Here is a 25,385-nt window from a genome sequence, read left to right as displayed (position 1 = left end):
AACTGGAGCCAAATGAACCACTACACTCCGTCCAGCTTAACACCTGGTGCAGCCATGGTTGACAGCATAGCATAGACAATTATTTAAATGTAGTAAGATATTTACTCTCTCTCTGTGTGTGCGTGTGTGCGTGCGCGCGCGCGTGTGCGTGTGTGCGCGTGTGCGCGTGCGAGCATGCATGCGTGTGTGTGTGTGTGTGTGTGTGTGTGTGTGTGTGTGTGCGCGGATGATGGATGGATGGATAGATCTTTTGAGATGTGGTTATCTTTTTTAAGAGCATATTATACATCATCCTAATGTGAAAGGAAAGTTATAGAGACTTACTTTGTGGCTGTTTTCTTTTTTGGTCTATCGATTTAAACTTTAAAGCAACCTTCAAATCCATCTTGATGACAGAGGAGAAATTGTCTCTCACCCAATTCTGGCTCAATGGCTTCAAAGGTTCAATAAAAAGGCCTTTCTTTGACTAGACTTCCTCTCTATCAGTATCTGCACAGTCAGCATTCATTTGTAACTGTGATGTTTCGAAGTAAATGTCTATGTCAATATTTTGAGTGTTCAAAAGCATAAGGTATATTTATAATACATAGATAATAGCGGAGACGTGACTGACGACAGAGCTGAGATTATGAGAACCTCACAGATGCTAGAATGGATTTAACAATAATAATATGGTCTAAGAACACACGTGAACACCTCTTCAGGGCAGCGCTATAGAGCGTCTCAGCCCCACCCCTTCGAGAGTAACCTGACGCTGCCAGATCCAAGAAGCTTTTGCTACACAAGTTTGTTTCACAGCTTATTGGGATCTGGGATCTCGGGAGGCAATTCGATGACGGGGCTGTTTATTTTTTTTTCAAGATACTTGGTAGATGATTGGATGGAACCGTCTGTCTATCACCGTGTGGGCGTGCAAACACAACCAATCATATTGACGTGTCTATATACGTATAGCTTCACATCCGGTTTCGCACATATCCCGCCCTTAGCTCACGCTGATTGGTTCGGTACGGGAGCTGTTCGGCGTTAGCTCAACTCCCTGAGAGGTCCCAGATGGTTGCGGTGTTGGGGAACATGGTTACCCAATACCGCCCCCAGCTGGCAAAGTCAGGTTACTTCGAGAGACCCCGGGAAAATAAATGGCCGTTCATTTTCCTCATAGACTTTTGAAAAAGTATATTTATTTAAAGTCCTATAGCTCTGCGGACTCAGAAGGACATCTTATTCACCTTGTATGCACTCTATGCAGCAGGGCTTTAAGGGGATATGGTGAGAATCTAGCTTTAGCAATGCTGAAAACAAAACGCACACACGCACACACGCGCACGCACAGACATCTCTCTCAATTCAATGCAATTTAAATTGCATTGAAAAAAAAAGTTTTTTTTTGCATTGAATTGTGTGTGCATGCACGCACACACTCACTCACACACACACACACGCGCGCACACACACACACACACACACACACACACACACACACCTATATTCATGTCATGAAGTATCATATGAGGGTGCAACATTTAAGAATGGAATTATTCATACAGCCGTAAAATCTCTGCTCCCTGTCCTTTCTGTACTTTCTCCCACTTTACTGTACCATCTCCACTGTACCGGGTCATTTATAATGGATATTTTGACCAAAGAACTGCATTAACCCATTCTGAACGGGAACCCGTTTTGGTGTTATAGCATCATGTTATGCTTTAGCTATTGAAAAATAGCAGATCTACAAGCTCGTAGCGCGCCACCGAGTGGCGCGCTACGAGCTTGTAGATCTGCTATTTTTTGAAAAATCGAAGATAACGACTGACATTTTTTTAGAATCTGATCTCAAGTCAGAATGGGTTATAATCAGACCAGTGTGTGTGTCCAGTGGAAACCTCGTATGAATCTGATCTCAGGTCAGAATGGGTTAAGGGACAAGCCGTGCGTATTATTCTTCAGTTCTTCCACATATACGGACAAAAATCTCTAAAAGGCGAGTTGTGAAGACTGCATTAGTGGGAGCGAGCAGGATGACTGAGAAGTGCCTCCGAGCTCTCTGCTTGTCTTTGTGTTGCAACGTGACGGTGTTTTGGTTTATCCGGAGAACTCGCCTGCAGCTTTTTTTTGGTGCATTTTTGTTTTTACTTCACCTTCATTTAAATTGCATTGAATTGAGAGAGAGAGAGAGAGAGAGAGAGAGAGAGAGAGAGAGAGAGAGAGAGAGAGAGAGAGAGAGAGAGAGAGAGAGAGAGAGAGAGAGAGAGAGAGAGAGAGAGAGAGAGAGAGAGAGAGAGAGAGAGAGAGAGAGAGAGAGAGAGAGAGAGAGAGAGAGAGAGAGAGAGAGAGAGAGAGGATAGTTGATAGAGTCAACACTAGCTGAAGTAGGAATGCTAAGTACAGAAACAATGTAATTCATTAGTAAACAATATCCTGAAATGGTAGGCCTAATACTGTACTTATCATTGGTATTCACATACTCACCTTTTTATCATCATCTAGCTGACCGTTTAATTGCACATAATAATTTGATCACGTGCAGTCGGATCATTTCTGTATGCGACACCACGCGCAACAAAGTATATAACTCTGGGCTTTAATGCCAAGCCAAGAGCCACAGGTGCTAATGGTATTCTCTCCTTCACGCCGTACGGCCCGTTGCCCATGCCAACGAGTCAACGCACATCGCATGCAGCTCGCATGACAGCCTGGGTCCGACCGACCGGCGCTCAGACACATGGAGGACAGTCCATTTGTCACCCCCCTGTGCCAATATTAACCCATTTTGGACGGGAATTCAACCCCTTTTGGTGTTATAGCATTATGTTATGCTTTTTAGCTATTGAAAAATAGCAGATCTACAAGCTCGTAGCGCGCCACCGAGTGGCGCGCTACGAGCTTGTAGGTCTGCTATTTTTGAAAAAAATCGAAGAACCACTGACGTAGAAACATAGCTTTTTCAGAAAACTGTCAGGATGTAGAAGTCATTTTTAGAATTAGAATCTGATCTCAGGTCAGAATGGGTTAACACATCCTAATGTGTCTTGGGGGAGGGGGGTGTGGGGGGGTGGGGGGGCTGGGGGGGGGGACTGCTATACAACAGAGAGAGAGAGAGAGAGAGAGAGAGGGGGAGAGAGAGAGGGGTTGGGAGAGTTGTTGTATACAGAGAGAGAGAGAGAGAGAGAGAGAGAAGAGAGAGAGAGAGGTTGGGGAGAGTGGTTGTATACTGAGAGAGAGAGAGAGAGAGAGGGAGAGAGAGAGGTTGGGGAGAGTGGTTGTATACTGAGCGAATAGGTGGGCGTTTGAATGATAACAGAATAATAGGGTGCATGGCAATGATGGGTAAGCACCGCAGTCATGAATCCATGCATAAATTAGCACAGATGAGCTCGCCATGCCAATATGACTGACTGGTTGACGGGCTTCTGTTTAATCCGTGTTATGAGGAAGCACCCCACACACACACACACACACACACACACACACACATACACACACACAGTCACGCACACACAGTCACGCACACACACGCACGCACGCACGCACGCACGCACGCACGCACGCACACGCACGCACGCACACAGGCACACACACACACACACACACACACACAGCCACACACACACACACACAGTCACACACGCACACACACACGCACACACACACGCACACAGCCACACGCACACACACACACACACACACACACAGTCACGCACACAGCCAGACACACGCACGCATGCACGGATTGCACGCACACAGCCACACACATGCACACGCATGCACGCACACACACACCCCCGATGTTTTTCCTTTTTTTATAAAGCATACAATTACCCATTAAGTCTCATAGCATGCCCCTGATGTAATGTGTATTTTATTTGAGGCAGTTTGCTAAATGCCGTTAACCCATTCTCAACGGGAACCCCTTTTGGTGTTGTAAGCATTCTGTTATATATACTTTAGTTATTGAAGAAAAATAGCAGATCTACAAGCGCAAATCTGTGAATATATATTCTTTCAGAGCGAACGTTTTTGCTTTTGGTGTTCTAGCATCATGTTATGCTTTAGCTATTGAAAAATAGCAGATCTACAAGCTCGTAGCGCGCCACCGAGTGGCGCTCTACGAGCTTGTAGGTCTGCTATTTTTGAAAAATCGAAAGAACGACTGACATAGAAGACATTTTTATAGAATCTGATCTCAGGTCAGAATGGAAAACTGTCAGGATGCAGAAAACATCTTTAGAATCTGATCTCAGGTCAGAGTGGGTTAATGATGATGAATCAGTGACAGTGCACACGGTCCAGGCTGTTATTCAGATAAGGAGGACGTGCATGTTTCATCTGACGGGGCTTATAAATGCGCCAGGGCTGACATTTTGACAGGCCTCTGCAAACTGTTCACATTGATTGATGCACCAGCACACTCCTTCCTTCCTTCGGCTAGCTACCGTACCTCTCTGTCTGTCCGATGGAAATATGGAGGCTATGCATATACATGTGGAAAAAGACTCCCCCATCTATCAGCGTCTTCATTCCAGCGCACAATAGTGTGGCTCAAGACCTTGTTTAGCCTACGAAAAGCCCCAGCCATTGTTATCCCATTCCGAACGGGAACCCATTTTGGTGTTGGCATCATGTCATGCTTTATAGCTATTGAAAAATAGCAGATCTACAAGCTCATAGCGCGCCACCGAGTGGCGCGCTACGAGCTTGTAGGTCTGCTATTTTTGAAAAATCGAAGAACGACTGACATTTTTAGAATCTGATCTCAGGTCAGAATGGGGTTAATCAGACCAGTGTGTGTGTCCAGTGGAAACCTTCGTATGAATCTGATCTCAGGTCAGAATGGGTTATGCGATACCTGATGCCCTGGCAGCAATCGCTGCAGTGTTTATATATTTGCATGTGGAGCTGAAGTGAAGCGATAATGGATGATTTATACAAGGCTCCGGTATTTCTTTTACCCAGTTGTGGAAGATGGATGGAATTGTACTGTACAATAACCACAGAATCACACCTACTGTAGAAGGTAGTGTATAGGCCAATAGTACATAGTTGTACAGAAGAAGCCTAATTTTTTGTATGTTACGAGCTTCGGCATAATTATGCCAAAGCAAACGTTACTATCATACTATCTACTATCATACTGTCGACTGTAAAGGAAGGAAGGAAAGGTACTATGTTTACCCTACAGGGTAACTGGACTAAGGAAAGGAAAGGTACTATGTTTACCCAGGGTAACTGGACTAAGGAAAGGAAAGGTACTATGTTTACCCAGGGTAACTGGACTAAGGAAAGGAAAGGTACTATGTTTACCCAGGGTAACTGGACTAAGGAAAGGAAAGGTACCATGTTTACCCTGCAGGGTAACTGGACTAAGGAAAGGAAAGGTACCATGTTTACCCAGGGTAACTGGACTAAGGAAAGGAAAGGTACTATGTTTACCCAGGGTAACTGGACTAAGGAAAGGAAAGGTACTATGTTTACCCAGGGTAACTGGAGTAAGGAAAGGAAAGGTACTATGTTTACCCAGGGTAACTGGACTAAGGAAAGGAAAGGTACTATGTTTACCCTACAGGGTAACTGGACTAAGGAAAGGAAAGGTACTATGTTTACCCAGGGTAACTGGACTAAGGAAAGGAAAGGTACTATGTTTACCCAGGGTAACTGGACTAAGGAAAGGAAAGGTACTATGTTTACCCAGGGTAACTGGACTAAGGAAAGGAAAGGTACTATGTTTACCCAGGGTAACTGGACTAAGGAAAGGAAAGGTACTATGTTTACCCAGGGTAACTGGACTAAGGAAAGGAAAGGTACCATGTTTACCCTGCAGGGTAACTGGACTAAGGAAAGGAAAGGTACCATGTTTACCCAGGGTAACTGGACTAAGGAAAGGAAAGGTACTATGTTTACCCAGGGTAACTGGACTAAGGAAAGGAAAGGTACTATGTTTACCCAGGGTAACTGGACTAAGGAAAGGAAAGGTACTATGTTTACCCAGGGTAACTGGACTAAGGAAAGGAAAGGTACTATGTTTACCCAGGGTAACTGGACTAAGGAAAGGAAAGGTACTATGTTTACCCAGGGTAACTGGACTAAGGAAAGGAAAGGTACCATGTTTACCCTGCAGGGTAACTGGACTAAGGAAAGGAAAGGTACTGTGTTTACCCAGGGTAACTGGACTAAGCTCAACAAGAACTTGTTTACAGCCAGGCCCTGCTCATAGAACATTTCATGGTAGGGGTTCAATGCCTTGCTCAAGGGCACTTCAGCGGTGGTAATTTTAACGTGCCGGTCCGGGGATACAAACTAGTGACCTTCCGATATCAAGACCGCTCCGCAAACCATTCGGCCACCGCTGTACAGTATGTACAGTATACACCGGTGCCAACATTGGCACTAAGGAGGGTGATCACTGGCACACTGGCATAAGTGTGAGAGAGAGAGGACTTTTGGTTTAAAATAAACTATTTAAACTTAGTCAAATAAGTCCCTCACATTTGTATGTACAGTAAATTACATCCTGCACATACTGTAATAATTATACATTCATTAAAACTCTGAACTCTGACTGGGGAGGGAGTCTGGGAGATGCGTGGGTCATTGCTCTGAGACTAATGATCATTATAACAATGTGAAAGAAAATATTAAAAAATAAGGATATTTCCGTGGACAATCAAAATGTGTTGGAAATGTTGATGTGGTGTCATTCAAATTAATGTTGACATGGCACACTGACAATCCTGAACTTTGGGCAGACTTGAGACTTGAAGAACGGTCACAGCTTAAAGCTGCGATCCATGCTTTGTTGTTCTGAATGAAAAACCACACTTGTGTGAAGTGAGGGGCGTTATTATATCAGCCAGATGACGTCTTACGTTGTCATTATAGTCCATAGACTTGGCAGGCAAAGAACTTACATCGTAACCGCCCTAAACAAACATTAACGTCCATAGACTTGGCTGGGGACGGGGAGGTATGACCACAGAACTACAACATGACGTCACGAGCCGCGGTGAAGAGCAAACCACCGCCACCGCTCCAACCCTTCTCTCTGTTTTTACTCACCACCGCTCAACGTTATTTCAGCTGTGGTCACCTCACCACCGGAGCGGTGGTCACCTCACCACCGGAGCGGTGGTCACCTCACCACCGGAGCGGTGGTGAGGTTTATCATTTAAATGAAAGACAGTAGCGTAGTAGGATCAGATAGTAGGATTGTAGTAGTGTTAATTATTATAATGAATTATTGTACGACAGATACTTGCCTAAAGCATTATTATCTGCCAGGAAGCGTTCCAATTGGTCTGCCCATGCACGTACCCGATTAATCTAATTCTAGCATGGTCTGGTGGCACTTGAGACTAAGTTAAACAACATTTTTCATTAGGTAGCGTATTTACCTTTAGCGAGATAGATAGATCTTTATTGACCCCGAGGGAAGTTCTGTTTACCGGCTCCTAAACTAAGTGTGATTCGAGACTTCATTAAAGCAGTGCGTTATTTGTTTTTGTTTTTCTGCATTTCGGTACATTCCACATTAGTAGTTGCAGTAAGTACACACACTGTATGAAAAGCAGCCTAGGGCAAGGTGTGTAGCTTGTCCAATACCAGTGCAGAGATAAGTGGAAATCTAACCTTGGTTGGATGTTTGTTTTGATAGAATGAATGTGTCAAATAGAACAGATTAGAATCAAGTAAAACAAGAAAATTAACACATGTTCCTTTGGGCGGGATCCCCTTTTGGTGTTTTAAGCATTATGTTATACTTTTAGCTATTGAAAAATAGCAGATCTTACACAAGCTCATAGCACGGCCTCGATGTGAAACTGTGGCGCACATCTTTGAATATATTCTTTCAAAGCCTTGCCTCTGTCTGTAGTGTCCCTGGAACTACATATTTTCAGATGGGGGTCGGTGGCCAATTACATTATATTGTTTGGAGTCCTTGACATGACAATGTTTGAGAACCACTGACATAGAAATCCCCGGACCGGCACGTTAAAATTACCACCGCTGAAGTGCCCTTGGACAAGGCATTGAACCACTACCATGAAATGTTCTATGAGCAGGGCCTGGCTGTAAACAAGTTCTTGAGCTTAGTCCAGTTACCCTGGGTAAACATAGTACCTTTGCTTTGCTATGTTACTGCTAGTTGCAGTGGATGGTCAGAACATAAAATTAGTAAGTAACCATGCCAAAGTGGAGAAAGTACCAAAGGTTAGTGCAAGTACTGCCATGACAGTGTGTACAGTACCAAAGTTCTGCTGTACCCTGCAGTGGCGAATGGACCTGGCAATATCCCCCGGACCGGTGCAAATATTTAGTTTAGACCCCCTAAAAAATGCATGCGATGCGATGCGTCTCGGTTCATTGGGGCGACTGTGGCTCAAGAGGTAGAGCAGGTCGTCCAATGATCCCTGGGTCGGCGGTTCGAATCCCGCCTCCTCCTCCTGTCTACATGTCGAAGTGTCCTTGGGCAAGACACTGAACCCCAAATTGCTCCTGATGTGCTGGTCGGTACCTTGCATGGCTTCCGCCGCAATCAGTGTATTAATGTGTGTGTGAATGGGTGAATGTAATGCACAATCTCTGTAAAGCGCCTTGGATAAAGGCGCTATATAAATGCACCATTTACCATTTATTGTACCAAGCTGTTGCAATGAAAGTAAAAAATCTTCAATCAATCTGTATGCATGTTTACATCAATTTGTGTGTTTCACTTTCAATCAATCTGTGTGTATCTGTAATACACTCTGTCTAAGTGCAGGGCTGCAGCCTGCAGGTTATCAGAAATGACTTTGGACAGATGGAATAGTTTTTTAGTTAAACGTGCAGAGTGACAGATTACTTTACCTGGGTTACATTTTCTGATAGTGCTGACATGACATAATAATCCCATCTAGTGTTTCATTAGCGTGACGGAACGTGACAATATAGGGCTACAGCTGATATGAGCTTTGTAGCCTTTGTTGTGCTGCTGACAGCTGAATTAATGAACACACGCGTTGTTGAAACAAGGCTGTGGTAAAGATATACCAAGGAGGAGTGGACAGTGATGTCACTGTCATGCAACACGGAAGTAGTATGGACTTGAAGCTGTAAACCAGTCAGTCAGTGACATCACTGACTAATCCTTGGTTGTTACTCTTCCTGCGACCGAGTATAGCCTCTGAAACCAGGCTTTCACCGTCTCTTTTCCCCCTCCTTTTGTTTCCCCCTTCGCCCCCTTGGGGGCGCTGCAGGGCCCCACCGGTTGCACCATTGATATATTCACCACAGGCTGTACCAGTGGCAACCAATAATTTTAGTACTGGTCAAAAGTGAGGATAAGGCCTGGGCCGTGGCTCAGCGGTCCAGGCACCTTGGCTGGTAATCCAGTCTGGCAGTGCCCTGCATTAACCCATTCTGACCTGAGATCATATTCTAAACATGTCTTCTAAATCATGACAGTTTTCTGAAAAAGCTATGTTTCTACAGTATGTCAGTCGTTCTTCCATTTAAAAAAAATAATAGCAGACCTACAAGCTTGTAGCGCGCCACTCGGTGGCGCGCTATGAGCTTGTAGATCTGCTATTTTTCAACAGCTAAAGCATAACATGATGCTAGCTTTATACCTGCCTGCAAAACTGCCCCGCTGTTAACGTTCCTAATTTCCTTATTATAAACCCCCAAGTGGATCATGCATTATGCCAGACCACGGATGCAGCATTTACTATGGTGGAAGAAATGCAAATGATGCTCTCCTCTCCTTTTTTAAATCTCTCCTACTTAACTATTTAAAGCTTTAACAATTTTACTGTAGAAAATGGTGGCTTCAGGAAAATGTTCTATAAGAAATGTGGGGCATTAAACTTTAAAAAAGGGGGAAAGAAGAATATATAGGCCTATATATTAATTGTTTTATATAATAAATATTTATACCATAATTATGGCCCTGGCCAACCAGAATAATTATTGACTAATACCAAATGCTCAGAGTCGATAGGGGAATAGACTATTTCAATTCAGCTCAGAATCTCTACATTTGGAACAATTCATAGTTTTGATGAAACTTCAGAAAGTTTTTTTGTGCTTTTTGCTCAATTATTATTTAAAAAAAACTCAAAAACTTTGCCCCACATGCTATACCTCAACATCGGCCTACAATACAGTAGTAAGTGCCCCAAACACACACACACACACACACACACACACACACACACACACACACACACACACATACACATACAGTACAGCAGGGGTCTGCAACCTTTTTGAAACAAAGTGCCATGTTTTTAGTTTCTGGATAGTCAGTGTGTCACTTTAATGACACCACACCACAATTCCAACATGTTTTGATTGTGCACAAATATAACCTTTTCCCTTGTTAAATATTCTTTCACGTTGTTATAATGATCATTAGACTCAGAGCATAGGCCTCCTGTCTCCCTCCCCCAGTCAGAGTTCAGAGTTTTAATTAATGTAGAATGATGTGCAGGATGTAATTTACATACAAATATGAGTGAATTCATTTATTTGACTACATTTCTTAATTGTTTATTTACCGGTAATAGTTTTTTTTTTATTATGCCAGTGTGCCAGTGATCCCCCTCCTTTGTGCCAAGGTTGGCACCAGTGCCAAAGGTTTCCTACCCCTGCAGTACAGTACAGTACAGTACAGTACAGTACAGTACAGTACAGTACAGTACACAAATTAACTGAAACACTGCAAGAGCCAACAACAGGTGAACCTGATTCTCTCTCTCAATTCAATTCAATTCAATTCAATTCAATTCAATTCAAATATACTTTATTGGCATGACAAGCATTCTTATATTGCCAAAGCATTTACATACAGTGTATATGAAACAAAATAATAAATTATACATAATCAGAACAAATAATATAAACAAGACAAGGAAAAACATTAACAAAATGACATTGATCTATTAATTGTAGTATAGACTTATAGTGTTCACCCATTGTCCCTCATTTTGTGGCAGGCTGATGGTTAGTTAGTTAGTTACTTTATTGACACAAATGTATAAAACATTGGGTCCAAACAATAATAAAAAACCCATGAATCAAAAACTTTAAAAAGGTACAATACATTAAAATATACAATACACAGAAACCCTTTACAACAGGAGCTTTCTATTGCTCCACAAGTGACAGGCAGGCATGTAGCATATGCAAAGTCTCTCTGTTAGTGCCCACAAAGAGTGAGCTCAAATCAATACGATACATATTTTGCTGCCAACCTGCAGGAACATTCAGCTTTTTCACCTAATAGGTAGGGGATTGCCTGGATAGAGTCAAACTGTATCCCTGCCTTTGCTATTTCCGTTAACCTATAGGGCAGTATTCCTCTCTGATGTGTTCATATTTCTCACATGCAGTCAGGAAGTGGAGCTCTGTCTCTCCACCACTCCCTGACTACAGTGAGGACACAGCCTGTCCTCTCTGGGCAGTGAGGACACAGCCTGTCCTCTGTGGGCAGTGAGGACACAGTCTGTCCTCTGTGGGCAGTGAGGACACAGTCTGTCCTCTCAGTGAGGACACAGTCTGTCCTCTCAGTGAGGACACAGTCTGTCCTCTCAGTGAGGACACAGCCTGTCCTCTGTGGGCAGTGAGGACACAGTCTGTCCTCTGTGGGCAGTGAGGACACAGTCTGTCCTCTCAGTGAGGACACAGTCTGTCCTCTCAGTGAGGACACAGTCTGTCCTCTCAGTGAGGACACAGTCTGTCCTCTCAGTGAGGACACAGTCTGTCCTCTCAGTGAGGACACAGCCTGTCCTCTCAGTGAGGACACAGTCTGTCCTCTGTGGGCAGTGAGGACACAGTCTGTCCTCTCTGGGCAGTGAGGACACAGCCTGTCCTCTCAGTGAGGACACAGCCTGTCCTCTGTGGGCAGTGAGGACACAGCCTGTCCTCTGTGGGCAGTGAGGACACAGTCTGTCCTCTGTGGGCAGTGAGGACACAGCCTGTCCTCTGTGGGCAGTGAGGACACAGTCTGTCCTCTGTGGGGCAGTGAGGACACAGCCTGTCCTCTCAGTGAGGACACAGTCTGTCCTCTCAGTGAGGACACAGTCTGTCCTCTCAGTGAGGACACAGTCTGTCCTCTGTGGGCAGTGAGGACACAGTCTGTCCTCTGTGGGCAGTGAGGACACAGTCTGTCCTCTGTGGGCAGTGAGGACACAGTCTGTCCTCTGTGGGGCAGTGAGGACACAGCCTGTCCTCTCAGTGAGGACACAGTCTGTCCTCTCAGTGAGGACACAGTCTGTCCTCTGTGGGCAGTGAGGACACAGTCTGTCCTCTGTGGGCAGTGAGGACACAGTCTGTCCTCTGTGGGGCAGTGAGGACACAGTCTGTCCTCTCTGGGCAGTGAGGACACAGTCTGTCCTCTCTGGGCAGTGAGGACACAGCCTGTCCTCTGTGGGGCAGTGAGAACACAGTCTGTCCTCTGTGGGCAGTGAGGACACAGTCTGTCCTCTGTGGGCAGTGAGGACACAGTCTGTCCTCTGTGGGCAGTGAGGACACAGTCTGTCCTCTGTGGGCAGTGAGGACACAGTCTGTCCTCTGTGGGCAGTGAGGACACAGTCTGTCCTCTCTGGGCAGTGAGGACACAGTCTGTCCTCTGTGGGCAGTGAGGACACAGTCTGTCCTCTCAGTGAGGACACAGTCTGTCCTCTCAGTGAGGACACAGTCTGTCCTCTCAGTGAGGACACAGCCTGTCCTCTGTGGGCAGTGAGGACACAGTCTGTCCTCTGTGGGCAGTGAGGACACAGTCTGTCCTCTCAGTGAGGACACAGTCTGTCCTCTCAGTGAGGACACAGTCTGTCCTCTCAGTGAGGACACAGTCTGTCCTCTCAGTGAGGACACAGCCTGTCCTCTCAGTGAGGACACAGTCTGTCCTCTGTGGGCAGTGAGGACACAGTCTGTCCTCTCAGTGAGGACACAGTCTGTCCTCTCAGTGAGGACACAGTCTGTCCTCTCAGTGAGGACACAGTCTGTCCTCTCAGTGAGGACACAGTCTGTCCTCTCAGTGAGGACACAGCCTGTCCTCTCAGTGAGGACACAGCCTGTCCTCTGTGGGCAGTGAGGACACAGCCTGTCCTCTGTGGGAAGTGAGGACACAGCCTGTCCTCTGTGGACAGTGAGGACACAGCCTGTCCTCTGTGGGCAGTGAGGACACAGTCTGTCCTCTGTGGGGCAGTGAGGACACAGCCTGTCCTCTCAGTGAGGACACAGTCTGTCCTCTCAGTGAGGACACAGTCTGTCCTCTGTGGGCAGTGAGGACACAGTCTGTCCTCTGTGGGCAGTGAGGACACAGTCTGTCCTCTGTGGGCAGTGAGGACACAGTCTGTCCTCTGTGGGCAGTGAGGACACAGTCTGTCCTCTCTGGGCAGTGAGGACACAGTCTGTCCTCTCTGGGCAGTGAGGACACAGTCTGTCCTCTCTGGGCAGTGAGGACACAGTCTGTCCTCTGTGGGCAGTGAGGACACAGTCTGTCCTCTGTGGACAGTGAGGACACAGCCTGTCCTCTCAGTGAGGACACAGTCTGTCCTCTCTGGGCAGTGAGGACACAGCCTGTCCTCTGTGGGCAGTGAGGACACAGTCTGTCCTCTGTGGACAGTGAGGACACAGCCTGTCCTCTCAGTGAGGACACAGTCTGTCCTCTCTGGGCAGTGAGGACACAGTCTGTCCTCTCTGGGCAGTGAGGACACAGTCTGTCCTCTCTGGGCAGTGAGGACACAGTCTGTCCTCTCTGGACAGTGAGGACACAGCCTGTCCTCTGTGGGCAGTGAGGACACAGTCTGTCCTCTCTGGGCAGTGAGGACACAGTCTGTCCTCTCTGGGCAGTGAGGACACAGTCTGTCCTCTGTGGGCAGTGAGGACACAGTCTGTCCTCTGTGGGGCAGTGAGGACACAGCCTGTCCTCTCAGTGAGGACACAGTCTGTCCTCTCAGTGAGGACACAGTCTGTCCTCTGTGGGCAGTGAGGACACAGCCTGTCCTCTGTGGGCAGTGAGGACACAGCCTGTCCTCTCTGGGCAGTGAGGACACAGTCTGTCCTCTCTGGGCAGTGAGGACACAGTCTGTCCTCTCTGGGCAGTGAGGACACAGTCTGTCCTCTGTGGGCAGTGAGGACACAGTCTGTCCTCTGTGGGCAGTGAGGACACAGCCTGTCCTCTCAGTGAGGACACAGTCTGTCCTCTGTGGGCAGTGAGGACACAGTCTGTCCTCTGTGGGCAGTGAGGACACAGCCTGTCCTCTCTGGGCAGTGAGGACACAGTCTGTCCTCTGTGGGCAGTGAGGACACAGCCTGTCCTCTCTGGGCAGTGAGGACACAGTCTGTCCTCTGTGGGCAGTGAGGACACAGCCTGTCCTCTGTGGGCAGTGAGGACACAGCCTGTCCTCTCTGGGCAGTGAGGACACAGCCTGTCCTCTCTGGGCAGCCAGGTTTGTCTCTGTCTCCACCACTCCCTGACTACAGTGAGAACACAGCCTGTCCTCTCTGGACAGCCAGGTTTGTCTATGTCTGCCTTTCTCGATGGCCAGGCTGTGCTCGCTGAGTCTGTACATTGTTAATGTTTTTCTGACTTTGCCATCAGTCACCGTGCTCAAATATTCTGCCACGGTGTGTATGGTCTATTTAGGGCCAGATAGCAATTTAGTTTACTTTGGGTTTTTGTTGTTTCAAGCCAATAGTTTTCGTATTTTTTGTTTCTGTTGATTAATAATTTGGTTGGGTCGGATTTGTTGTGGAATGATGTCGCTTTCCTGAGGCTGGTTATTGTTGGCTGATGGTTTGTTAAGCGTCAGGACCAGCTGACTGAGGGGACTCTTCTCTATGTTCATCTCTTGGCTTTTGAGGGCTTTATAATGATAGGATAGAATCTAGATATAATGATCTCTCTCTCTCTCTCTCTCTCTCTCTCTCAAGAGGCGTAATACAATAGACCCAAACGCTGATCAGAATTAGGTTATACATCATATGGTCCAACCAGATATAGCTGCTGCACATGCTTAACACACAGAGGGAAAAGAAGGAAAAATAATATATAGCACATTGTTGACATACTATTACTTGACACTACTAGACAGGATGTTTGTTTTGGGGTTTTTTAAGCCACCTAGGGATAAATGAAACAACGCCTTCTCCAGACAGACAGACTGCCCATAGTAGCTGAGACAGTATTTAGCCAGCTTTTTTGCATTTGTTTTTAGCAATCCGCCCAATTGCAGACCCCTGAGCACAAGTTTATGGACATGGCCCAGACTTCCAAATACAAGGACAATAAGTTGACAGTTATATCCCAAGGCCATAATACGTTCCAGCAGAAGCTGATATTTCATAAGTTTGGATGTAAAACAAGTGGGCAGCCTATTTCAAATATAGTGACAGTTTTTCTAATTTCATTGATGAACACAATATCTGGGATATTTGGAATATCTTGTAGTGAATTGACATGCGTGTCATTGCGATCAAACCAGTCTATTTTTACAGTGCTGTGTTTATACATTCTTGTTGTCCTGTCCTGTACTCCTCTGATCTTGTCTGAGACCAGGTCCACCAGACGGTCATGTCTGGCAATGTACAGTCCTTTATAGTGGCTGCAACCATTTAAGATGTGTGCGACTGTTTCTTTGTCATGTGGTACTGGATGTAGGATGCCGTGTGGGTCGTGTGCTGATGGGTACCAGGTTGCCAAGTTGAACTTGGTCGGCAACACCTGTAAACGGGCTTTAATAGTGAAAATGAGAATGTCCTCACCTATGGTGTTATTTGACAGTATAGCGTGTGATAATGAGTGGTTTGCAAAGGGAAGAAGAGCCAGTTTTCCCTGCAGCCTCAGACTGGTCCAGTGTTGTGCACTTTCTGATCGCTTCATTCCTAGAATGGTGGCTCTTGCGGTCGCGGATTTGATTGACAGTTCATGGTGCGCACCGTCCTGCTCGTAGGTCGCACATGCACGGACACGCGGATCTATGATGATGCTGTTGTTGAGCGCAGCAGTTGTTGTATCAGGCGCCGCCCACTTTAACTGTAATCCTGATCGCTGGCATAGATCATTAAGATCCATCCAGTCGGACCGCACACCGAATCCAGCGGCTTTAATGTCCAATTTACCATTCGCCTTAGTCTTGAATCCAAGGAACTGCGTCTCATTCTCCAGCGCGGGTGGTACTTTACGTCACTGCATGTGTTGAATGAGTGACTCACGAGCCATTTCCCTGACCGTGGGGTCGTCGCTGTTGAGCATATTTATAAGGTGACTGGTTCTGGTGGCGGTGTAGACCCACTCAATATTCGGTACACCCAGACCGCCATCTCTGAGGGGCTGAAACAGTATGGCACGGGTGGAGTGAGTATTGAGACAGAACCAGCCCCTCACCAAGCGTTCTTACAAGTTCTGTAAGGGTGTTCTGTCTGTGGCAAATGGATGTTCGAGAATAGATTTGAATTTTGAATTTTGGCGAGTGCCAATTCTCTGATTGGCTGCAATTTAATTCGGATAGGGAGGGGGGAGGAGTCGATCAAGTCCAGTCTGACAGAGTAGTCATCATACAGTTAGTTCTCTGACTTGCTCTTCCCAGTCGCCTGCAACATTACATTAATGCCGAGAGATGAGATGAGATGAGATGAGATATACTTTATTAATCGCTGAGGGGAAATTGAAGTGTTACAACAGCAAAGTGCATAGAGCTGAAAACTAAAAAGCTACTGGACAGACAGAAAAACACAAAACAGACACAAAGGACATAAACACACAAGACCAGGACCATATGGGTTGCCCCAGGTATTGATAAGTTTCATGTCTTACAGAATACACTCTGATGGGTTTTTGCATTAGTGAAAAGGATGGATGGGGGCTTGTCTGTTTTAGATTTGTACCACCGATTACCACCGCTGCGCCTTTCACAAAACGCAGCACTGTGCCCCACACACACACACACACACACACGCACACGCACACGCACACACACACACACACACACACACGCGCGCGCATACTGCACTTATAGGGGGACCCCTAAGTCAACTAAGTATATAGGGTTTAATGTGTCTAGTGTATTGCTTGTTAAAAAAAAAATACTTTGTGAGGCAATCAATCAATGAGCATTCACCACTTGACTAGCCTCGATACCCAGGCTTTCATTTCGTCTGCGCGAAAAATGAAAGCCTGGAGGAACGCATTGGCTGCCTTGGTCTAGAAGTGGGAGTCAACGCTTCCGGGTGGGCGTCGCTCCAAATGATGTGACGTAGCGCTTCACTAGGTGGGAGAGGAGTGGCCAGGGCTGACGGACAGATCGGTGAGATCCAATCAGGGCGTGCGCAAATCTCAGCCGCGACCCACCCCTATAGACCAGAAACTTAACACGTTAGCTCAGGCTACCACTTGAAAAGACTTCTTAACTGAAAGACAATGAATTGAAGGTCTCTTCCATTCATCACGCTCTTTTGTCTGACGTTTGTTGCTGTCTGAAGTGCACCGACATGCCATGGGAATCCTGTACGCTTTAGCTTCTTTACTTTGTTCATTCTTTGTTTACACACAGATATGTCACAAAGACTCCATGACGGAGCACTGTGAGGAGTCAGCTGAAGTTCAATAACAGCCTTCCCTTCGCTGCTTGTTGTGTTCCACGCAAATACATTAATTATTGAGTCAGCAGAATAGTGTTCAAGTGCTATTTATCCAGAAACTCTTGTTTTTCTTCAGGCGCAGTCTTTAACCCATTCTGACCTGAGATCAGATTCATACGAGGTTTCCACTGGACACACACTGGTCTGATTAACCCATTCTGACCTGAGATCAGATTCTAAAAATGTCAGTCGTTCTTCGATTTAAAAAAAAATAGCAGACCTACAAGCTCATAGCGCGCCACTCGGTGGCGCGCTATGAGCTTGTAGATCTGCTATTTTTCAATAGCTAAAGCATAACATGATGCTAACACCAAAATGGGTTCCCGTTCAGAATGGGTTAATAACAAAGGACAGAAACAGAAATCACACTGGAGAGTTCGCAGTAATGGATTCTATGAAGAACATGGTTTCAGACAGTATCGCAATGTCTGTGATTTGGTGGCATTTGGTATAGCCTGTGAGCAACAGATTTATTTTAAGTGCAGCGTACTGTATTTTGGTAGGCCTGAAGTGCTAGCAGGTACTTTTTCTTGCTGTACAGACAGGGGAGTCTGGTATAGGATTTTTTTGTTTTGGCATATAATTGTTCCCAAAGTGCATCACAATAAATCTATATTAGTCCCACACACACACAGACCCTGAGCAAGTGGAGTACTTCAAGATGGATGTCCTAGAGATAAAAACACAATAACCTATAGCTTCTCTCCCCCCAAAAAGCACAGAAGGAGATTACCAGATCTTGGCCGGGGCCGTGCGGCTAAGTGGTCCATGAGGCACCTTGGCTGGTATAATCCAGTCTGGCTGTCAGTGTGCCGCGCCAGCCGCGGGTTGAAGCATTATTATATAAAACCCACAAAAAAGTCTTTTTTGTCTTGCACGCCTGTTTCCTTTTGCCTTGTCACCATAATAACACGACTGTTTCCTTTTGTAACACGACTGTTTCCTTTTGTCTTGTCACCATAATAACACGACTGTTTCCTTTTGCCTTGTCACCATAATAACACGACTGTTTCCTTTTGTCTTTGTCACCATAACACGACTGTTTCTTGTCACCATAACACGACTGTTTCTTGTCACCATAACACAACTGTTTCCTTTTGTCTTTGTCACCATAACACGACTGTTTCTTGTCACCATAACACGACTGTTTCTTGTCACCATAACACGACTGTTTCCTTTTGTAACACGACTGTTTCCTTTTGTCTTGTCACCATAATAACACGACTGTTTCCTTTTGTCTTTGTCACCATAACACGACTGTTTCTTGTCACCATAACACGACTGTTTCCTTTTGTAACACGACTGTTTCCTTTTATCTTGTCACCATAATAACACGACTGTTTCCTTTTATCTTGTCACCATAATAACACGACTGTTATACATTCACATATGTTCACATATAAGCCCTCCCTGGGTTTCTTTTCTCACCTGCACACACTTCTCTTTTATTAATGTTACCTTTTTGTACTGTTTTTTATTGTGCGAAATAAACTAAACTAAAACTAAACTGTTTCCTTTTGTCTTTGTCTTTTTTTTGCGCACGCACTAGGGCCGAACTGCTACGCGGACAGCACGGCAGTGATCCCCGCCGGGCGAGAGGTGAAGGTCGACGACTGTACGATCTGCTACTGCACGTACGAGGAGGGCACCTGGCAGATAGAGCGCCAGGCCACCTGCAGCAGGAACGACTGCCAGCGCTAGCTAGCAATAGAGTGGCGCAGTCCCTCCCATAGAGTATTAAAAGGATAGAGACTGAACTGGCGCGAAGCTCCGCCCCCTCCACTATTCATGTCAGTGGAAGTTGCTCAGTGGCGTTTTGAAGCACCCGGAAGGCTGCCGGAAGTACCGTCTATTTCCGCATTTTTTCGCTGATTCAGCATTTGGACACCAAATTTTGGTGTCCAAATGCGGAAGTGCAGCTGGGCTTTAACATTGGGCGCTCGGTTGCACGGGGTTTCCTCGTCAAGAATCCACGGGTCCGCCTGCAGTCCTTCCTCTTACCACTAGGGCCCAGCGCTTCAACATTGGAGTGCCTAGCTGGCCCCTTGGTCCCTCCCCCTTTCAGAACAACGAACGGCCCAGGAAATGAAAACGCAATGCATTTCCCCATAGGCAGTTTTTATTTAATTTATTTAAAGACCTTTTTTTAAGCGTCATATACGAAGCCAACTCTTGTCGTGACAAATCATGACAACACACACAATATTTTGGACGAAACAAAATAATTACAAAGAAGAAAAACAACAAAGAAAGTGTTGTATAACCTGCCCTTTTTTTCTACTTTCTAATTCTTTGTTTGGCCCGAAATATTGTGTGTGTTGTCATGATTTGTCACGACAAGAGTTGGCTTCGTGTACGACGCTTAAAATAAATAAATTAAATAAGAACTGCCTATATGGGGAAATGCGTTGCGTTTTCATTTCCTGGGCCGTTCGTTGTTCTGAAAGGGGGAGGGACTGCGCCGCTCTATAGCTTAGAGAGAGACAAGTGTGCGCTTGCTTTGCTGACTGACCGCAACGCAATCAATGGCCGCCACCAATCGGCACGTCGTCCAGCTCTTCCGCAACGTGGTCCAGCTCTCTGCCTTCACGTACTGTACTGTACTGTCCACTGTACAGTCCACCGGACAACAGGGTCAGACACCCACCCCCTCCCCACCCCACCCACCCCCAAAAACCCCACAAACCATAGACTGACACCACATAAGACAGGAACGCCCAAAAACGTCACATCCGGTTTTAGCCCGGGGTAAGAATTTTCTATGGCTGCCAATGCAACTTTTTCCAATCCTTAATCACATATACGGACAAACATCTATGCCGATAATATCTAACTTGCGCAGGTAACGTGCCTTGTCCACGGTGCAACAGATCTTTCAACGTACTGTATGGCATTGCAAATACGTTTGATAATCTCTACTCTGCGCAATATTGTTTTGGAAATGCCGCAAATTGCATTGCAGTGAACGAGAGCAAATCACAACTTACCCCGGGGGTGGTGACTCCGCCCTGAATACGCGCCGTGGTGTCGGTCTATTTCAGCATTTATAATCACTTCTGTATTAATGAACAAATGCTTTTATGAAGATTTGTACAATCCTACAACATGCAGAATATCTATTTATCTATGTATGAATGAATGAATTATTTATGAATATATATATATATAAATGAACAAATATATAAATGCGTATATAGGAGATTAACTCTGAACTAGTATAGGAGGGGGAAAAAAATATTTTTTCTAGGCACTGTATTTTAATAAAACTACTGTATGTAACAGACCGCGCAGGTCAAATATAACAGAATGTATACTGTAGATTACCGGGAGCCGTCCTTTGGTAGCCTGGTTAATAAACCAGACTAATATCGCACGGACCGTGGGATATTAGTCTGGGGAGGCTTAGCTTGGATTTCATTTCCAGGGCGGCGGGTTGAAACATTTTCTCTTTGACGCAATTGGTCAGAGCTACTGTCAGTCAAAGGTCTCGAGCATTGAAAGTCACTGTACCAAAGCCCGCCCATATTGCATACCGTGTCCCGATTGGCCGCCCCATTTCTCTGGTGTAGGAAATGGGCGTACAATTGAGCCTCTCCAGACCGTAATCCGCCGGCAGGCAATTTTTTTGTTTTGCCAACGGCTGATTCGGTCTGGTTTATTAACCAGGCTACTCCTTTGGAGGGTGACATCTCCTCAAACATTTTGACACCAGTCCCTCAACCACCAAAGTGCAGACTAGACTTGTACTGTCCCGTTCTTCAAATCAATATGATTTGCTGTACGTGTGGAAGTGTTTCAAGAACAGAAAAGGGGGGAGAGAGAGGAAAAGAGCTTTTAAAGGAAGAAGGGAACCCCGGGTGTTTAGACTGTTATAGACTGTTCGTCCATTTCTGTGTGTGTTCTTCTGTATGTTCTAATTTTGTGCATTGATTTGAAAGTGATTTTTTGTAATTTGCATTGCTCTTTGTATACTGTGCGTTCCTGTTTGACATAAATACCGACCTGTGCTCTGTAAATGCTCTAAAAAGATACAGAACTTTTAACCCTATCTGTCTGAGAGAACTTTGATGTTGTCAATGAAATCGGTGCCTCTCAATCAACAACTGACCCAGAATAAATCGCTTATACAGTTTTATTCAAAGTATTCTATACTGTTAGTATAGATTGACATTAAGTAGTTTGACTGCACTCGGTATTGCTTGCTTATCAGTGTCATTTTCGTTGCCATTTTCATAGCATAAATGGAGTTACTTTTGAATCGAGAGCCTGTTTGACAAATCCACTTCTGAGACGGGAACATTAAGTGGATTCAGACAGATGGAGCTTTTTTTAATTTGCAGTTCCTGGATAAGGAGACAGTTTACATATTATACATAATGCAAGAGTTATGCGGCTTTACAGTTTTGCATTAGTCGTTTGCGTGAGCACAAGATGGAACTATAATGGCTATAATAATTCAAAACTGCAGATTAATATTCAGCGGCAATGAGCATCACAGTAGCAACCAGTGAAAACTCTTGAGTTTTCATATAGTTGCCTGAGGACAACGTGGCTGAAACGCTGTGTTCTTTCTCTTTCCCCACTGAATTAATAAGGACTATAACTTTAGTGTTACAATCACACTGATTCCAATATCCTGGAATATATGATATCTGCAGTTTAGAGATGATAGGCTGGCTCCCTATCTATCCGGTTAAAACACACAGAGCATATTATTGCACATTGGCTCATCTTCATCATCGCATTTCATTTGATGACGAGGAATATCACAAATCAACATTTATGGCTGGCTGAGCCACACACACAACCAGTTTGGCCTCCTCGATATCTACCAGGAGATCAAAATGATGATTAACCCATTCTGGGTGGGAACCCCTTTTGGTGTTTTTACTAAGCATTATGTTATATACTTTAGCTATTGGAAAAATAGCAGATCTACAAGCTCATAGCGCGCCACCGAGTGGCGCGCTACGAGCTTGTACAAGGTCTGCTATTTTATACTTTGAATATATATTCTTTCAGACTCTTCAGAGTGAACGTTTTTAACTAAACAAATTGCTTCTGAAGGGTTTCTGGAACAGCATTTTTTCAGATGGGGGGGTCGGCGGGCCAATTGCATATAATTTTTGGGGTCCTTAATTGACATGAAATATTGATACAGAAACATGGGGTTTTTCAGAAAACTGTCAGGATTTAGAAAAGAATTTTTTTTAAACTTCGATGTCAGGCAGAAATGGTTTAATAATGCAAAACTCCCTGCAGGAATGAATGGGGTGGAACCGATAAAGGCTACGGTACGGGTGTAGGTTTTTATATAAATAAATAAAAGGGTGGGTATGATTTCTCTTTTTCTTTAACAGCTTTTTGCACTCTTGATTCCATATAGTTCCCACCATGCGACCATATGGCCATCATCGGCCACACAGACTATCTGATTATGGGGTTGCCAGACAACAGCGTTCATCTCCAGCAGGGAGACGTACGTGCTCGCGAGGCAGCCACTGGGGATTGAGGTAAATAACACATTCTGACCTGAGATCAGATTCATACGAGGTTTCCACTGGACACACACTGGTCTGATTAACCCATTCTGACCTGAGATCAGATTCTGAAAATGTCAGTCGTTCTTCGATTTTTCAAAAATAGCAGACCTACAAGCTCATAGCGCGCCACTCGGTGGCGCGCTATGAGCTTGTAGATCTGCTATTTTTCAATAGCTAAAGCATAACATGATGCTAATACCAAAATGGGTTCCCGTTCAGAATGGGATAAGCCCTAAACGCATGTTCGTTCTACATGACAGGCCCCTCTCAAACAGCAGGGGATCAGAAGGGATACCACCATACCCATTATCCTCGTCTCCTATATAGCGGCTTCCTACGTTCTATAATTCTCCACGCCAGACCAGACCCTCCAGTCACTCAAGAGGTAAGGTATTTGTTACATCCTCTTTCCCTGAACGTACCGGTATAATTGCTTATTGCTCATTTATGTGCATGCGGTGTCCCTCCTTCCTCCCAACTTTGTAAGAGAAGGATATAATAAGCCTTCTGTCTCTTCCCTGTCTCTTCATCTCTCGTCAATCCTGTTCTCTCCCACAAGATGTTGTTGAAGGTCTCTTAAGTGTAATTTTGTAAGCTGTGTACAGAAAAGTAATGAGCATATGGACGACCAGGTCTTATATATTTAAATTAACATTTTGATTCGCTTTTCGATCAGTTTCTATTCAAAGTGTATAGTATAGTATAGGGCCTATTGGATGGAACAATGGAGTGATTAAAATGTAAGTATGATGTCGACATGTCATCAAGGGAGACTAAATTACAGTTTTACTTTGAAATCAAATCCCCACAGACAGTAACCTGCTTCTAAATTGGTTGTTCCTCCAAAGACAGCCCCGTTAATTGGAGACAGCTGTTGAAGAAACCTCATAAGAGATTAGCTTTAAGTCATTTGGAGCGGGAACCCCTTTTGGTGTTATAGCATTATGTTATGCTTTAGCTATTGAAAAATAGCAGATCTACAAGCTCGTAGCGCGCCACCGAGTGGCGCGCTACGAGCTTGTAGGTCTGCTATTTTTGAAAAATCGAAGAACGACTGACATGGAAACATATAGCTTTTTCAGAAAAAGACATTTTTTAAAAATCTGATCTCAGGTCAGAACGGGTTAAGTCATACCCACTGTAACTATGCAATTAGGCCTCTGCCCTGCTCTGTCCACTGCGTTTTGCCACTGCTGCTCTGAGACTGGATGTGTTCATATTAAGTGATGAAATGTATTATTCATCCCTGGCAATCAGCCACCTCTGTCATTTGAAATTGGAGCCCTGTGAGGTTTATGAAATTCCCATTACGGCGGTCAAGTCCTTTAATGAAAAGAAGACTACCATCAGCGTATGCACGTCCACAAACTTGAGGATTTATATTTAAAAAGATAACAAACTTAAGTATATTCTCCAGAGCTCCACGACTTAAACTAGATGAGCCAAGCATTCTGTAAAACTTAAAGGAGAATTCCATACTAAAAGGCTTTCTTACCTTTCTTTGTAGTTGTTACGTCCCCACCAAAGAGGTGTTGTGGTGTTTTTTTGTGCAAAAGCTCCTTATTGGCTATTTCCCCTACCATAAGCCCTCAATGAATTGCATTGAATTGAATGGGGCTATGGGGGTGTTGTGCTAATTCGCTTATTTCCATCGCTCAAAATTATAATTTCTTTGTATATATCCTCTCTTCATAATGTAAATAATATCCCAAGCGGCACACTTTACTACTTCTTTCGATGGAAATAAGCGAATTAGCATAACACCCCATAGCCCCATTCAATTCCCATTCAATGCAATGCAATTCATTGAGGGCTTATGGTAGGGAAAATGAGCAAAAAGGAGTTTTTGCACAAAATAACACCTGGACCTCTTTGGTGGGGACGTAACAACTACAAAGAAAGGTAAGAAAGCATTCTAGAATGGAATTCTCCTTTAACACATACTGAGTAATCAGCTACACTCTATATGCAACTGATTCAAAAGTGCTTTCGGGGGGAGAAAAAGTTATTCCACTGCATTATTTAGAACGTAATCAATACGTGTCCTTTTACTGTATTAAGCTACTAAGGTTGTACTATTACTGTACTTATGACATTCTGTAAAACTTTAGCTCATGTGGATCCACTTAGATTGTAGCTGCTTTAACTAACTATAGTGCATGGTAATCATGAGTTTCATTTATATAATAATGCAGCTGGTGCCTCTTTTTGCATTAAAATGCT

The 25,385-nt window shown here is 44.8% G+C and overlaps 1 protein-coding gene across 1 annotated transcript in view; it reads left to right on the top strand.

Annotated features, from left to right (window-relative positions):
* Window positions 1-19,320, top strand: part of vwc2 (von Willebrand factor C domain containing 2) — a gene marked incomplete at both ends in the record, with an annotated part of 38,640 nt that extends 19,320 nt beyond the window's left edge. Inside the window, one exon of the mRNA XM_080782116.1 lies at window positions 19,169-19,320. Within this exon, the coding sequence (XP_080638242.1) occupies window positions 19,169-19,320 (152 nt within the window). The remainder of the gene's footprint in view (window positions 1-19,168) is intronic.
* Window positions 19,321-25,385: the final 6,065 nt, after the last annotated feature.

The sequence above is a fragment of the Protomyctophum bolini genome, assembly GCF_963924005.1.
Source record: "Protomyctophum bolini genome assembly, chromosome: 14".
In the NCBI taxonomy this organism is placed as follows: domain Eukaryota; kingdom Metazoa; phylum Chordata; class Actinopteri; order Myctophiformes; family Myctophidae; genus Protomyctophum; species Protomyctophum bolini.
This window is presented reverse-complemented; position numbering and strand designations above follow the sequence as displayed.